General features: G+C 42.4%; 1 protein-coding gene across 11 annotated transcripts in view; it reads right to left on the bottom strand.

The window, feature by feature from the left end:
* Positions 1-16,510, bottom strand: part of stk33 (serine/threonine kinase 33) — a 247,047-nt gene that overhangs the window by 90,733 nt on the left and 139,804 nt on the right. For all 11 annotated transcript variants that reach the window (XR_010019651.1, XM_063061885.1, XM_063061886.1 and 8 more), the window contains one exon: positions 6,436-6,511. Coding sequence is in view for 10 of the 11 variants with exons in the window: in XM_063061885.1 (XP_062917955.1) it covers positions 6,436-6,511 (76 nt within the window). In the remaining variant the exon portion in view is untranslated. The remainder of the gene's footprint in view (positions 1-6,435; positions 6,512-16,510) is intronic.

Below are 16,510 nucleotides of genomic sequence, written 5' to 3'. Positions count from 1 at the left end.
GCAGGAGTAGTAGTATTGAGGGACAACAAAATGGCAGACAAACTTAATAAGCATTTTGCGTCAGTATTCACTGTGAAAGACACTAGTAGTATACCAGAAATCTAAGAGTGTCAGGGTGCAAAAGTGAGTGCAGTTGCCATTACTAAGGAGAAGGTGCTTGGGAAGCTGAAAGGTCTGAAGTTACAATAGATAACATAGTTGGACCAGATGGACTACACCCCACGTTTCTGAAAGAGGTAGATGAAGAGATTGTGGAGGCATTAGTGGCAATCTTTCAAGAATCGCTAGATTCTGGAATAACTGTAGGAATAGAAAATTGCAAATGCCACTCCACTCTTCAGAAAGGGAGGGAAGCAGAAGAAAGGAAATTATGTGACAGTTAACCTGGCCTCAGTGGTCGGGAAGATGTTGGAGTTGATTGTCAAGGATGAGGTTTTCAGATACTTGGAGGAACATGGTAATACAGGCCGAAGTCTGCATAGCTTCCTTAAGGGGAAATCTGTCTGAAAAACCTGTTGGAATTCCTTGAGGAAATAAAAAGCAGGATAGACAAAGGAGACTCAGTGCATGTTGTTTACTTGGATTTTCAGAAGACTTTGACAAGGTGCCACATGGTACTACAGGAATGATATTAGCACAGATAGAAGACTGGCTGACTGGCGCGCGAGGAGAAAATACAAAACTCAGGTTCAAAGGGACTTTGGAGTTCTTGTGCAGAATTCACTAAAGGTTAGCTTGCAGGATGAGTTGGTGGTGAGGAAAGCAAATGCAATGTTAGCATACATTTCAAGAGGACTAGAATATAAAAGCAAGGATGTAATGCTGAGGCTAAATAAGGCACTAGTGAGGCCTCACAGTGCATTGTGAGCAGTTTTGGGCCCCTTATTTAAGAAAGGACATGATGACATTGGAAAAGGTACAAAGGAGGTTCACAAGAATGATTCTGAGAATGAGAGGATTATCATATGATCAGCTATTGAATCCCCTGGGCCTGTACTGGCTGGAATTTAGAAGAATGAAAGGCTTAGATAAAGTGGATGTGAAAAAGATGCAAACACGAGGAAATCTGCAGATGCTGGAATTTCAAGCAACACACACAAAAAATGCTGGTGAATGCAGCAGGCCAGGCAGCATCTATAGGAAGAGTTACAGTCAACGTTTTGGGCCAAGACCCTTCATCAGGACTAGAAAGGAAGGTGGCAGAAGTCAAAAATAGATAGGTAAGAAGCTGGGAAGGTTAACCACTACACTGTATGTAGTCCTGAACACCATGCTGTGAATTCTTGGCCTGAAGGGAAGTTGTTGCGGGAAAGTGGTGCTAAGATGGTAGGTCAGTCATGATCTCATTGTATGGTGGAGCACCAATGAGAGGGTTAATGACCGTAAGACAAAGGAGCAGAATTGGGCTGTTCAGCACATCAAATTTGCTCCATGGTTCTATCACGCTATACCTCTCAATCTCTATTCTCCTGCCTTCTCCGGATAATATTTCACACCCTTACTGATCAACAACCTGTCAAACTCAGCATTAAATATACCAAAACATGAGAAAATCTGCAGATGCTGGAAATCCAAGCAACACACACAACATGCTGGAGCAAATCAGGCAGCATCAATGGAAAAGAGTAAACAGTCGACGTAAACACGAGGAAATCTGAAGATGCTGGAATTTCAAGCTACACACAAAAAATGGGCAGCAGGCCAGGAAGCATCTATAGGATGAGGTACAGTCGATGTTTCGGGCCAAGACCCTTCATCAGGACTAACTGAAAGAACAGATAGTAGGAGATTTGAAAGTGGGAGGGGGAGGGGTAGATCCGGAATGATAGGAGAAGACAAGCGGGAGAGGGAAGGAGCTAAGAGCTGGAAAATTGATTGGCAAAAGGGATATGAGGCCGGAGAAGGGAGAGGATCATGGGACGGGAGGCCTAGGTAGAAGGCGGGGGGGGGGAGAAGGCCAGAGGATGGGCAAGGAGTATAGTGAGAGGGACAGAGGGAGAAAAAGGAGAGAGAGAAAAAAAATTAATAATAAATAAATAAATAAATAACGGATGGGGTACGAAGGGGAGGTGGGGCATTAACAGAAGTTAGAGAAGTCAATGTTCATGCCATCAGGTTGGAGGCTACCCAGACGGAATATAAGGTGTTGTTCCTCCAACTTGACTGTGGCTTCATCTTGACAGTAGAGGAGGCCATGAATAGACATATCAGAATGGGAATGCGACGTGGAATTAAAATGTGTGGCCACTGGGAGATCCTGCTTTCTCTGGTGGACAGAGCATAGGCGTTCAGCAAAACGGTCTCCCAGCCTGCGTCGAGTCTCGCCAATATATAGAAGGCCGCATCGGGAGCACCGGACACAGTATATCACCCCAGCTGACTCACAGGTGAAGTGTCGCCTCACCTGGAAGGACTGTCTGGGGCCCAGCTATGCTTGTTTTTTGTTGGATTTGTGGAATAATCCATCTCCAAGCCTATACTGGTATCTGTCCCCCACTTTTCCTTCACTACATCGACGACCACATTGGTACTGCTTCCTGCACGCATGCTGAGCTCGTTGACTTCATTAACTTTGCATCCAACTTTCACCCTGCCCTCAAGTTTACCTGGTCCATTTCCAACACCTCCCTCCCCTTTCTTGATCTTTCTGTCTCAATCTCTGGAGACAGCTTATCTACTGATGTCTACTATAAGCCTACTGACTCTCACAGCTACCTGGACTATTCCTCTTCCCACCCTGTCTCTTGTAAAAATGCCATCGCCTTCTCACAATTCCTCCATCTCCACCGTATCTGCTCTCAGGATGAGGCTTTTCATTCCAGGACGAACGAGATGTCCTCCTTTTTTAAAGAAAGGGGCTTCCCTTCCTCCACCATCAACTCTGCTCTCAAATGCATCTCCCCCATTTCACACACATCTGCTCTCACCCCATCCTCCCACCACCCTACTAGGAATAGGGTTCCCCTTGTCCTCACCTACCACCCCACCAGCCTCCGGGTCCAACATATAATTCTCTGTAACTTCCGCCATCTCCAACGGAATCCCACCACTAAGCACATCTTTCCCTACCCCCCCTACTTTCCGCAGGGATCGCTCCCTACGCAACTCCCTTGTCCATTCATCCCCCCCATCCCTTCCCACCATTCTCCCTCCCGGTACTTATCCTTGTAAGCGGAACAAGTGCTACACATGCTCTTACACTTCCTCCCTCACCAGCATTCAGGGCCCCAGACAGTCCTTCCAGGTGAAGCGACACTTCATCTGTGAGTCGACTGGAGTGATATACTGTGTCCGGTGCTCCCGATGCGGCCTTTTATATATTGGCGAGACTCAATGCAGGCTGGGAGACCGTTTCGCTGAACACCTACGCTCTGTCTGCCAGAGAGAGCAGGATCTCCCACTGACCACACATTTTAATTCTACATCCAATTCCCATTCTGACATGTCTATCCACGGCCTCCTCTACTGTCAAAATGAAGCCACACTCAGGTTGGATGAACAATACCTTATATTCTGTCTGGGTAGCCCTCAAACTGATGGCATAAACATTGACTTCTCTAACTTTCGTTAATGCCCCACCTCCCCTTCTTACCCCATCCGTTATTTATTCATTATTATTAATTTTTTTTCTCTCTCTCTTTTTTTCTCCCTCTGTCCCTCTCACTATACTCCTTGCCCATCCTCTGAGCTTCCACCCCCTCTTTCCCTCTCTCTAGGCCTCCCGCCCCATGATCCTCTCTCTTCTCCGTCCTCATATCCCTTTTGCCAATCAAATTTCCAGCTCTTAGCGCCATCCCTCCCCCTCCTGTCTTCTCCTATCATTTCAGATCTCCCCCTCCCCCTTTCAAATCTCCTACTATCTCTTCTTTCAGTTAGACCTGATGAAGGGTCTTGGCCCGAAACGTCGACTGTACCTCTTCCTATAGATGCTGCCTAGCCTGCTGCATTCACCAGCATTTTTTGTGAGTGTTGCTTGAAATTCCAGCATCTGCAGATTTCCTTGTGTTTATGTCGACTGTTTACTCTTTTCCATAGATGCTGCCTGGCTTACTCCAGCATGTTGTGTGTGTTGCTTGGATTTCCAGCATCTGCAGATTTTCTCATGTTTTGGTATATTTAATGCTGAGTTTGACAGGTTGTTGATCAGTAAGGGTGTGAAATATTATCCGGAGAAGGCAGGAGAATAGAGATTGAGAGGTATAGGTAAATCAGTCGTGATAGAATTATGGAGCAAATTTGATGTGCTGAACAGCCCAATTCTGCTCCTTTGTCTTATGGTCATTAACCCTCTCATCAGTGCTCCACCATACAATGAGATCATGACTGACCTACCATCTCAGCATCAATTTCCCGCAACAACTTCCCTTCAGGCCAAGAATTCACAGCATGGTGTTCAGGACTACATACAGTGTAGTGGTGAACCTTCCTATTTTGACTTCTGCTACCTTCCTTTCTAGTCCTGATGAAGAGTCTTGGCCCAAAACATTGACTGTACCTCTTCCTATAGATGATGCCTGGCCTGCTGTGAAAAAGATGTTTCCTTTAGTGGGCGAATCTTGGAACAGAGGACATAGGCTCAAAACAGAGGAAGATCCATTTAGAACACAGGTGAAGAGGAGTCTCTTTATCCAGAAGGTGGTGAATCAATAGAGTTTGTTGCCATAGGTGGTTGTGGAGGCCAGGTCATTGGGTGCATTTAAGGTGATGTTTGGTGAGTTCTTGATTAGTCAAGATGTTAAAGAATATGGGGATAAGGGAGGAGAATGGAGTTGAGAGGGAAATGGATCAGCCATGACAATGGTGAAGCAGACTAGATAGGCCAAACGGTCTAATGCTGCTCCTATGCCTTATGGCTTACGGAATTAATCTGCCATGTTCTTTTGATTGACAGTAAACAAACAAAATCAGCGTAGATGCCTAATGCAGATAATGTACGGCCTTCAAACAATGGTTTAGATGATTAAATCCTCCAAATCTTTATTTTCATTGTAATATTCAAGATGATTAACTTGTTGAAGTATTGAAATCATTTCACTTTCACTCCCAGCCATTTCTGTCATCTCCAAGCTTGAATGCTTTAAACCACAGTGTGCAAAAGTTACTGTTGTCTTATTGCTTATTGATTACCAAATATCAGTGACAAAAATCACTGCTTTTTGAACACAAACACAAGCAACTCATGCTACTTAAAAACAGATCATGCTAAACATGGTGTAGTGTCTAATGGCCACACAAGTGCATGCAAATGACATTAGTCAGAAACTATTGGGCAGAAGTTTCTTGCCCCTATTAAGTGGCATAGTGTCCCAAATAAACAAAGGAAATCACAGCTATTTTCTCGATTAGTTTTTAGCCTTTAAGAGTTGTCCCAAATAAATGCCTGCCCCAATTAACTGATGGCCCAATTAATCAGAATCCACTGTACATTCATTCCAGATGGCAGACCCAATGGGACCCACGGAACCTTCTATACACAGTTTTTCTTCTCTCTCCATTACTGACATATCCCACTGAGCAAAGAATAATAATGTGACAGAAATAATGAGTAGCATAAAAGTTGAAACTATGGAGTACTGGGAAGACTGGCATAACAAATATGGGACGGTAGCATTGCTGTTAGCAAAATATTTTACAGTACCAGCAACCCGGATTCATTTCCTGGCAGTGTCTGTAAGGAGTTTGCACATTCTCCCTGTGATCATGCAGGTTTCCTTCCACAATCTAAAGACATACCAGTTGGTAGGTTAATTGGTTGTTGTAAATTCTCTCATAATTAGGCTAGGGTTAAATTGGGGATTGCTGGGCAGCATGACTCGAAGGGCTGGAAGGGTCTATTTCCTGCTGTATCTTAATAAATAAAAAATAAAATAAATAAATTTGCTTGAAAGAAAATAGAATGTAAAATTTAAATATGATGAATGCTGGAAAGGTATAAAGGGGAATAAGCATTCATATATGGCTAGAAGAAATAAAAAGGAAAATTGTTGTAAGAAATAACAACAGAAATAGATTATTTAAACTCTGAAAGCCTGCATGGACATGGATCTAAATAAAGGAATCAGAGAAAATGCCAAGATAAAAACAGGGTTTTTTAAAAAAGGATCAATGACAAATATTTAATGTTTTTGTTTGTTCTAATTGTTGTACCTTTTAATTATACTTTAAAGCATCCAGTTTAACTCTATATTGTTAATAACTATGTAAATTTGGTAAGTCAGTAACTTCCTCTAGGAGACAAACAGATCTATCATATACAGATTTTCATGACTATTTAGCTACAACATAATTACCTTTTTCAAAATAATTCTGGCAATTGCTAATGAGCTTTGCAATTAATCAGGAAGTATCAGGATTGTTATTTATATTACGTAAATCACACAAGTGCATACACATCCCACATAAAATTAACATTAATTTTCTCCGGAATTTGCTTACAAAGTATACATAATGACTCCTATGCTCCATGTGTCACATTGTTGGGTATACTGATGGGCACTGAGAACTTCTGGAGCTGAAAATGAAAACAAAATAAAATGATTAATCAGGACATAGAACAGTACAGTAGACAGGCCGTTCAGCCCATGATGTCATGCTGACCTTTTAACCTGCTCAAAGAACAACTTAACCTTTTTCTCTCCCATATAGCCTTCAAACTTTTTGACTATTTAGACAAGGACACTGGAAGGCGTAGTTCAAGACAGACTGATAGCTACTAAGTAAGGAACAAAACAAGGAAACTAAGGTGAAGTACTAATAAAGCAGAATTTGCCTTTTGTTTTGGATAATTAGGACAAGTGAAATCAACCATAGAGGTCATGGTAATCCAGCTAACGTTTTCCCGTTTCTCTCTAAGTAATCATGGAGAAATATTATTAAATCAGCTTTTCTGTATCATACATGTAAAGCTTTACAATTGTCAGAATTAAACTCACCTTGTGTAATTAACCTTTTCCAAATTTTGCTTTCCAAGTCAATTTTATTAAACAATGTATTATTAATAATCCTATTTAAACACAGTATATAATAATTATTTTATAATTATGTATAATATAAAAATAATAATTGTTTTATAATAACATTATTATTATTCAGTAATTTCTTATTCTCATGGTGAAATTTCATGAACATTAATTAGTATTTTTTTCATATGGAGTTTTGTCAGAAGAATTCCAAAACCTCAGAGCATCAACATCTAATGGTTGGAGACATTAGAGACTGCAAATACTGGAATCTAAAGCAAACACCAATAAAATGTTGAAAAAACTCAGTGACTCAGGCAGCAAATGTGGAGGTCAATGCTTGGGGCTGAGACTTTGCATCAGGACCAAGAGTGCAGAGGGAAGTACGCCAGTATATATGAAGGCAGAGGTCAGACAGACTGATAGGTGACAGGTGGACCCATATAAGAGAGGGATGATGAGCAGATCAAAACAGGTTTGGAAGAGGATACGAAAGGTGAAGCAAAGGGAGAAGAAAAACCCAAGTACAAACCCCATTTCCAGACAAGTGGGGATATTTTCCAAAATGCAATAAAAACAAAAATCTGTGATATGTTAATTCACATGAACCTTTATTTAACTGACAAAAGTACAAAGAAAAGATTTTCAATAGTTTTACTGACCAACTTAATTGTATTTTGTAAACATACTCAAATTTAGAATTTGATGGCTGCAACACACTCAGCAAAAGTTGGGACAGTGGCATGTTTACCATTGTGTTACATCACCTTTCCTTTTAATGACACTTTTTAATCGTTTTGGATCTGAGGATACTAATTGTAGTAGATCTGCAATTGGAAATTTTGTCCATTCTTGCTTGATATAAGACTCCAGCTGCTCAACAGTCCGTTGTCTCCGTTGTCTGATTCTCCTCTTCATGATGCGCCATACATTTTCAATAGGAGATAGATCTGGACTGGCAGCAGGCCAGTCAAGCACACGCACTCTGTGTCTACAAAGCCACGCTGTTGTAGCCCGTGCAGAATGTGGTCTGGCATTGTCCTGCTGAAATAAGCATGGACGTCCCGGGAAGAGACATCGCCTTGATGGCAACATATGTCTCTCTAAAATCCTAATATACGCCTCAGAGTCAATGGTACCTTCATATACATGCAACTCACCCATGCTGTGGGCACTAATGCACCCCCATACCATCACAGATGCTGGCTTTTGCACCTTTCGCTGATAACAATCAGGATGGTCGTTTTCATCTTTGGCACAGAGAACTCGACGCCCGTTTTTTCCGAAAACTAGCTGAAATGTGGACTCATCTGACCACAGCACATGGATCCACAGTCTTCCGGTCCATCTGAGATGAGCTCGGGCCCAAAGAACTCGCTGGCGTTTCTGCATAGAGTTGATGTATGGCTTCCTCCTTGCATAATAGTTTCAAGTTGCATTTCTGGATGCAGCGACGGACTGTGTTGAGTGACAATGGTTTTCCGAAGTACTCCTGAGCCCAGGTGGCTATAATTGTCACAATACAATGACGGTTTCTTAGGTAGTGCCGCCTGAGGGCTTGAAGATCACGCGCATTCAACAGTGGTTTCCGACCTTGCCCTTTACATACTGAGATGTCTCTGAATTCTCTGAATCTTTTCACAATATTATGTACTGTAGATATTGAAAGACCTAAATTCTCTGCAATCTTGCGTTGAGAAATGTTCCTTTTGAACTGACTAACAATTCTCTCATGAATTTTGGCACAAAGGGGTGAGCCACGACCCATCCTTGCTTGCAAAGACTGAGCCTTTGATGGACGCTACTTTTATACCCAGTCATGATACCTCACCTGCTACCAATTAGCCTGCTTAATGTGGAGTCTTCCAAACCAGTGTTACTTGAATATTCCGTGCACTTTTCAATCTTATTTTAATTCTGTCCCAACTTTTGTTGAGTGTGTTGCAGCCATCAAATTCTAAATTTGTGTATGTTTACAAAATATAATTAAGTTAGTCAGTAAAGCTATTGAAAATCTTTTTCTTCGTACTTTTGTCAGTTAAATAAAGGTTCACGTGAATTAACATATCACAGATTTTTGTTTTTATTGCATTTTGGAAAATATCCCAACTTTTCTGGAAATGGGGTTTGTAGATAGACAAGTGTGTGATGGGCAGAGGAAACCAGGTAGGGGAAGGTGTTGAGTCCACAGAATGAAGGGGGATGGGGGGGGGGGAAGTGGTGGAGAATGGAATAAGGGAAACAAAGGGAGAGATAACATGGATGAACTGATGTGACTGGAAGAGGAACATAAGAGGTGAACATACCCAGAACTGGAAAATTCAATACTCATACCATCAGGATGTAGCCTACTAGTTTGCATTTAATCTCATTATAGCAGTACAGATGGCTGAGAACAAGACAGTTTGGTGAAGGTGTGGAAGGGAAATAGAAATGATACGCAACTGAAAGGCCAAGATGACACCTGGAGAGAGTACAGGTGCTCTAAGTACAGTCACCTAGTCCACACCTGATCTTGCTAACATAGAGGTGACCACATTGCGAGCATAAAATCGACCAGGGAGGAGGAAGTGCATGTGAATGTCTGCCACTTCTGCAGCAACCATTCAGTTTCCTGGAGGATGGTGTAGTAACAAGCATTTCATTCCTAAGACTGGAGGGGAATTTATCAGAGTCATGGAGGGAACCATTCCTGCAGAAAGCAGAAGGGATGGGCGTGGGGAAGGGAAGATGTGGCTGGTCGTGGATCTCATTGGAGCTTGGGGAAATGGTAAAAGACAGCATACTAGATGGGGAGGTTAGTGTCAAGATGGCATCAGTGAACCATGGTGATGTGTTACAGGCTTTGTACTTACTTTTTACTTTTGTACTTTGTAATAGATAAGGAGTAGGGGAAAGTTATCTGTGTTTATCAGGGGGGTTGGGGAATGCAAGAGAGCAGAAGTGTGAGAAATGGAGGAAACATGTGAGGACTTAATCAACTACGGCAGAGGGGAAGCTACATTTCCTGAAGAAAAAAATTTCAGAAGTCCTGGACTGGAATGTCTCATCTTGAGGAGAACAGATGCAACTAAGACAGAGAAACAGAGAGCAGAAGGTGATGTCTTTATATGAGATAGTGTGGGAGGAAGTGTGAGGTAGATTTATAGACGATATCGGTGGATAATTTATTGCCCGAGATGGTGACAAAGACATCCAGGCAATAAAAGGTATCAGAAATAGCCCAGGTGAATTTGAATACAAGGTGAAAGTTGGTGAGAAATTTGACAAATTCCACGAGTACTAGAAGCAGCACAATACAGTCACTGATGTAACAAAGGAGGAGTTAGAGAAGGGTTTGGAACAAGTACTACTCCACAGAGCCAATAAGATGGTGTAACCGGGGCCCATAGAGGTGACCACTGCTACACTATTGATTTGTACAGTTAAATAAATTAAAAGTGAAGTTGTTGAGAGTGAGGATAAGTTCTACCAGGAAGATGGAGAGTATTAGTGGAGGAGTATTGGATGAGTTTTTTTTCCAGAAAGAAATGAATGGCTATGAAATTCCTGATGGAGAAATATAGGTATAAAGAGACTGGGTGTCCATGGTAAATGGAATTGTTGGGCCAGGGAACTTGGTAGAGGATAGCAGAGTTCTCCTGGAAGCAAATGGGAAGGGACTAGAAAAAAGGAGACATGAAAGAGTCAAGATACTGTCGAAATGAATTCAGTGGCAAGAAAAGGCAGAGACAATCTGCCCACCCAGAGCGTTCTATTTGACGATCTTGGATAAGAGAGGCAGTGCTGAGTTAGAGAACTCAAGTTGGAAGTGGTTGAGGGGAAGTATCGTGGTGTGATGAGATTTGTAACAATCAGAAGACAGTGGTCTGGTGATAATGGGTTCCAGGCCCAGGGAAAGGTCTCTAATAGTTATCTTGAGAAGACAACTCTCAATAATCATTAGTTTTACTGAGTTAACCAAATAGGATAAAAATTAGAAAATGTACAAAAATGCAAATCACTGAATGCCAGAAGTCTTGACTGGGTGTGGTTCCTTAACATATCTTTGTATATTGGCTGAAAATGGTTACAAAAATCCATTCATTAAATAGCAAAATTCTCCAAACAAGCAACAAATTAAATGATTAAAACTTTCTTTTCACAGCTGTGGTAAAAAGTAGATTGCCAAACAGAATACCTACTGAGTTCACTACTCAAAGGATCTTAGAACATCTTTAAAATCCAAATGAATCACCCAAAATAAGAGTCATAGGCTAAGTTAACATTTAGCACAGGAGTTCCCAACCTGGGGTTCATGGACCCCTTAGTTGATCGTAGGGGTCCATGGCTTAAAAAAGGTTGGGAACCCCTGACTGAGGCAAAGCAGATAAAGGTTTATTCATATGCTGTAAGACACTTTGCTTTAAGTATTCCAGCTATATTTACAACACCATATCTAAATACATGTGCTTACATTTTCCTAAAAATTCAATAAATACTGAAATGAGTGATGCTTAAGGTAACAAGTAAGAAAAAGTAGAGACATAGGAAGTAGGAATAGGTCATTTGCTTTCAGACAAGATGCCACCGGCAAACAATGATTCCTCGGGTGACATCTACCAGATAGTCCACAAAACTGTTTATTTCACTTCATGTGCATCATCTTTTTATCTTAAATGTGTTTCTGAAACTGTTAAGAGTCTGCAATGAACAGTCTGGAGATCAATTGAGTGATCTAGCACTCTGCTGTCTGAGAATGAGCGCAGTCAGCCTCGTGGCGAAGCTTAGAGACGGGGTCCAAGTCCATTGTCGACTCTAAATTGATTATAGCATCGAGGAAGATTGTAACATCGAGGTGAATGCAGAAGGTGAGTGAGAATTCAGCACCAATTATCTGCCTCTTGCTGCTGCCAGATAAAGTGATTCCCTCCCTATCACTCGTTGCTGCCAGATGAGGTGTCTGTGGGTGTGCGTGATGACCTATCTCCCTCGTTGCTCTGCCTCTACATTCAAGTAGTCTCCCTCTTCCTTGTGGCTGTCGAGGATATTACCGAAGTTCTGCGATTTATGGATTTTTCTGGACTCTCTTCGGTTTTATGTCTTTCGTATTCTGTGTTTTAGCCCACTCTTTCTTGTTGCCATCCAGACAATTTGCTTTGCAAGTTTTTTCTGTGCGGGGAGAGGTAGTGCTTGTTCTTGCAGTTTGTACAATCTGTTTCTCTACACTGGGGGGCGGGGGGTTTCGGTGTTCTTGCTGCCACCACATGATTTAAATTTGGCACAATTTGTAAGTTTTTTTGTGCGGTGAGGGGTTGCTGCCGCTGCACGATTTAAATCCGGCACGATTTGTAAGTTTTTTTTGTGCTGGGGGGGTTGGTGTTTAATATTTTTCTTTGAACAACTTCCAAGTTTTTTTTGTTTCACGGCTATCTGGAGAAGACAAATCTCAAAGCTGTATACTGCATACATACTTCGATAATAAATGAACCTTTGAACCTTTGATTTGGTCCTTCAAGCTTACTTTGCCACTTAGTGGGATTATGGCAGATCTTTTTCTCAATACCATATTCCTGCACTCTTCCCCAAATTCAGTATCTTGATGTCTAGTGTATCTAGAAATCTATCACCTTCATGCACATATTCACCAACTTGGTCTCTATAATCATATGTTGTAGATAATTCCAGAATTTCACTAACCACAGAGGCGAAATTTTGCTTCTTCTTAGTCCTAAATGTCTTAACCCAAGAAACTTTCACTTCTTCTTTCCAGATGCACCCCTACCCAGGGGACATATCCTGTCTAAACTTGCAAGAATTTTGTTTATTTCAACAAGATCTCCTTTCGTTTCTTTAAACTCCACTGAGTATAGATGTGATCAATCTAATCTCCCTTCATATGTCAGTCCTACCATTGCAGGAAACAGTATGAAAAACCTTTGCTGCATTTCTTCTATAAAAGTATATCCTTTCTCAGGATCAAATTTGCACACAATACTCCAGGCATAGGGCCACCTAAACTCTACATTATTGCAGCAATTTAACCTTGTATCTGTACTTAAAACCTCTTACAGTGAAGTCACTATACAATCAACCATAACTGCTTGCTGCATTCATGTTCGTTTGCAGTGACTGATGGAGAAAGACCCTCAGGTCCCTTTGTTAATCAATATTTCCCAATCGCCACTCAAATAATACCCTAACTTTCTGTTTCTCCTATAACCCCAGATTATGGTATTTTGCATCCGCCACTTTTACCCACACACTCAATTATCCTAAATTGCCATGAAGCCTCCTCAAATCCTCATTGCAACCCACAATCCCACCCAGTTTCCAGTCTTCAAACTTTATACATATGGTTACCTCATTCAAATTATTTATCACATTTTTAAGTGCCCAAAAGCCACCCACTGCCATTTATTCCTATTGTTTTCTGAATGTCAACCAATTTTTTTTCATCTTCAATATATTACCACCAATCCCATATATTTTAATTTTGTACACTAACCTCTTCCATGGGATTTTATCAAGGCCTTCTGAAAATCCAAACACACTACATCCATTGGTTTTCCTTCATCTATTCCACTAGTTACATTCTCAAAAATCATTAGCAGGCTTGCCTAATGTGACCTTGTCTAATGCTGTTGATATTTGCTCCATATCCTGTTAACGCAGACTTCGTGCTCTAGCTTTTTTGGGTGACTCAATAACTTATGCTAGGCTATACACAGTTTAAAAAAGATCCAAGATATGTACATCAGATTATGATGAACTTTTGGCATTCCTCTACAGAATGTTAGGAGATAGGGCATGAAGCACTCATTTGAAATAATAATTTGAATTTATACAATTGGTATTCATGGTAGTGTTGCTAATATAGCTACTGGTTCACTGATGCTGCTGGTATAACCTGCATGTTCACCCTGACGTTGTGTGGATTTCCTCTCCGTGTTTCAATTTCCTTCCCAATGCCAAAGATGTGTAAGTTAGTAGATTAATTGTCATTGTAAATTTCTCCAAATATTACAGCATGTAATTGAATCTGAGGGAAGGGTGAAGAGAACAGTTAACAGTAAAGAGAAAGAATTAGTGTAAATGGGTACTTGACTGTCAGAGAGCAAAAGGACCTGTTTCTGTTCTATAAGCTCTCTCATTCTAAAAGAATGCTCTTTGGGATTGTCCATTTGTTGCTCCAGCACATTTGCACTAGATTTCATACGCAAAATCTCAAACACTCAAGATGATTAATAATTCACAGAAAGTTTAAGCGATTTAGCTGACTGTGCCTGTGCTGACCTTGGAGAGCATCTACATTCGGTTTCGCATTGACAGAAATATCTTCAACCTCTGCCACCTTCTCACCCGAACAAAAACCATGCAAGAGCCCATTTTCAAGCTACGATATGTGAATGGCTGTGATCTTCTCACACACACTGAGGACACCCTACAGGCTGCAGTCACTCAACTCGCCAAGGCTGCAAGAGCTTTCAGGTTAATGGTCAGTCTGAAGAAAACAATGATTCCCCATCAAAAGCACCCCTATGGCACTTACAACCCACGTCGAATCACCTTTGATGAGCACCACGGTTGAGTAGTTCACCAACCAGGGCAGGGTTATCTCCAATGATGCTGTGGTAGTAAGGAACGTTGACAATCAACTCGCCACCAGCTATGTCTGTGCACAAAAATCCAGGTGCACAGGGCTGCTGTCGTCACAACACTGCTATACGGTTCCAACGCCTGGGTCTTGTACCGCAAGCAAATCCGGTTGCTGAAGCACTTTCATCAGCATTGCCTCCGCTCCATCATGGGTTATCAGCTGGTAGGATCGTGTCTCCAACAACAAGATCCTGGAGGAGACCCAACTTCCAAGCATTGAAGCCACTTTGCTGCTCAAGCAGCTCCACTGGTCAGGCCACATGTCTCGCACAGATGACTTCAGGTTACTGAAAGCAGTTCTCTACAGAGAACTCTCTCAGGGCAAGAGACATCGTGGTGCCCCGTGCAAGAGGTACACAGAACAACTAAAGCAGCAGTTCTCTCAGGCAAATATTGAGGTCAACGACTGGCAGCAGCTGGCCTGTGACAGAGACCTCTGGAGAATGCTGATCAGCCAAGAATTTTGAGGAATCCAGAAGAGCGACTGCTGAAGAGGAGAAGCAGCAATAATCCTACTACCTAAGCACCTGCATCCAGCTGTTTTCATGTCCCTACTGTTCCAGAGCCTGCAGATCCAGAATTGGCCTCTACAGTCACCAATGATCATGTCTTCGCTCCTCAGGACTCTTCTTCCCTCCTGATCTTTGCAAGCAAAGAACCAGCCATCATTATTATTGTCTGTGCTGTCTATCTTAATCAGAATCAGAATCACGTTTATTATCACCAGCAAGTGATGAGAAATTTGTTAACTTAGCAGGAGTTCAATGCAATACATAATCTAGCAGAGAGAGAAAAAAATAAATAAAATAAAACATAATAAATAAACAAACAAATAAACCAATTAACACACATCAAAGTTGCTGGTGAACGCAGCAGGCCAGGCAGCATCTCTAGGAAGAGGTACAGTCGACGTTTCAGGCCGAGACCCTTCGTCAGGACTAACTGAAGGAAGTGCTAGTAAGAGATTTGAAAGTGGGAGGGGGAGGGGGAGATCCAAAATGATAGGAGAAGACAGGAGGGGGAGGGATGGAGCCGAGAGCTGGACAGGTGATTGGCAAAGGGGATATGAGTGGATCATGGGACAGGAGGTCCGTGGAGAAAGTCAAGGGGGGGGAACCCAGAGGATGCGCAAGGGGTATAGTCAGAGGGACAGAGGGAGAAAAAAGAGAGTGAGAGAAAGAATGTGTGTATAAAAATAAATAACGGATGGGGTACTAGGGGAAGGTGGGGCATTAGCGGAAGTTAGAGAAGTCGATATTCATGCTATCAGGTTGGAGGCTACCCAGATGGAATATCAGGTGTTGTTCCTCCAACCTGAGTGAGGCTTCATCTTTACAGTAGAGGAGGCCGTGGATAGACATGTCAGAATGGGAATGGGATGTGGAATTAAAATGTGTGGCCACTGGGAGATCCTGCTTTCTCTGGCGGACAGAGCGTAGGTGTTCAGCAAAGTGGTCTCCCAGTCTGCGTCGGGTCTCGCCAATATATAAAAGGCCACATCGGCAGCACCGGACGCAGTATATCACCCCAGTCGACTCACAGGTGAAGTGTTGCCTCACCTGGAAGGTCTGTCTGGGGCCCTGAATGGTGGTAAGGGAGGAAGTGTGAGGGCATGTGTAGCACTTGTTCCGCTTACAAGGATAAGTGCCAAGAGGGAGATCAGTGGGGAGGGATGGGGGGGAGGAATGGACAAGGGAGTCACGAAGGGAGCGATCCCTGCGGAAAGCAGAGGGAGGGGGAGGGAAAGATGTGCTTAGTGGTGGGATCCCGTTGGAGGTGGCGGAAGTTACGGAGAATAATATGTTGGACCCGGAGGCTGGTGGGGTGGTAGGTGAGGACCAGGGGGGCCCTATTCCTAGTGGGGTGGCGGGAGGATGGAGTGAGAGCAGATGTACGTGAAATGGGGGAGATGC

Source organism: Mobula hypostoma, chromosome 11 (assembly GCF_963921235.1).
Source record: "Mobula hypostoma chromosome 11, sMobHyp1.1, whole genome shotgun sequence".
NCBI classification, from domain to species: Eukaryota; Metazoa; Chordata; class Chondrichthyes; order Myliobatiformes; family Myliobatidae; genus Mobula; species Mobula hypostoma.
Note: the sequence above shows the minus strand (reverse complement) of the source record. Positions and strands in the feature narration are given on the sequence as shown.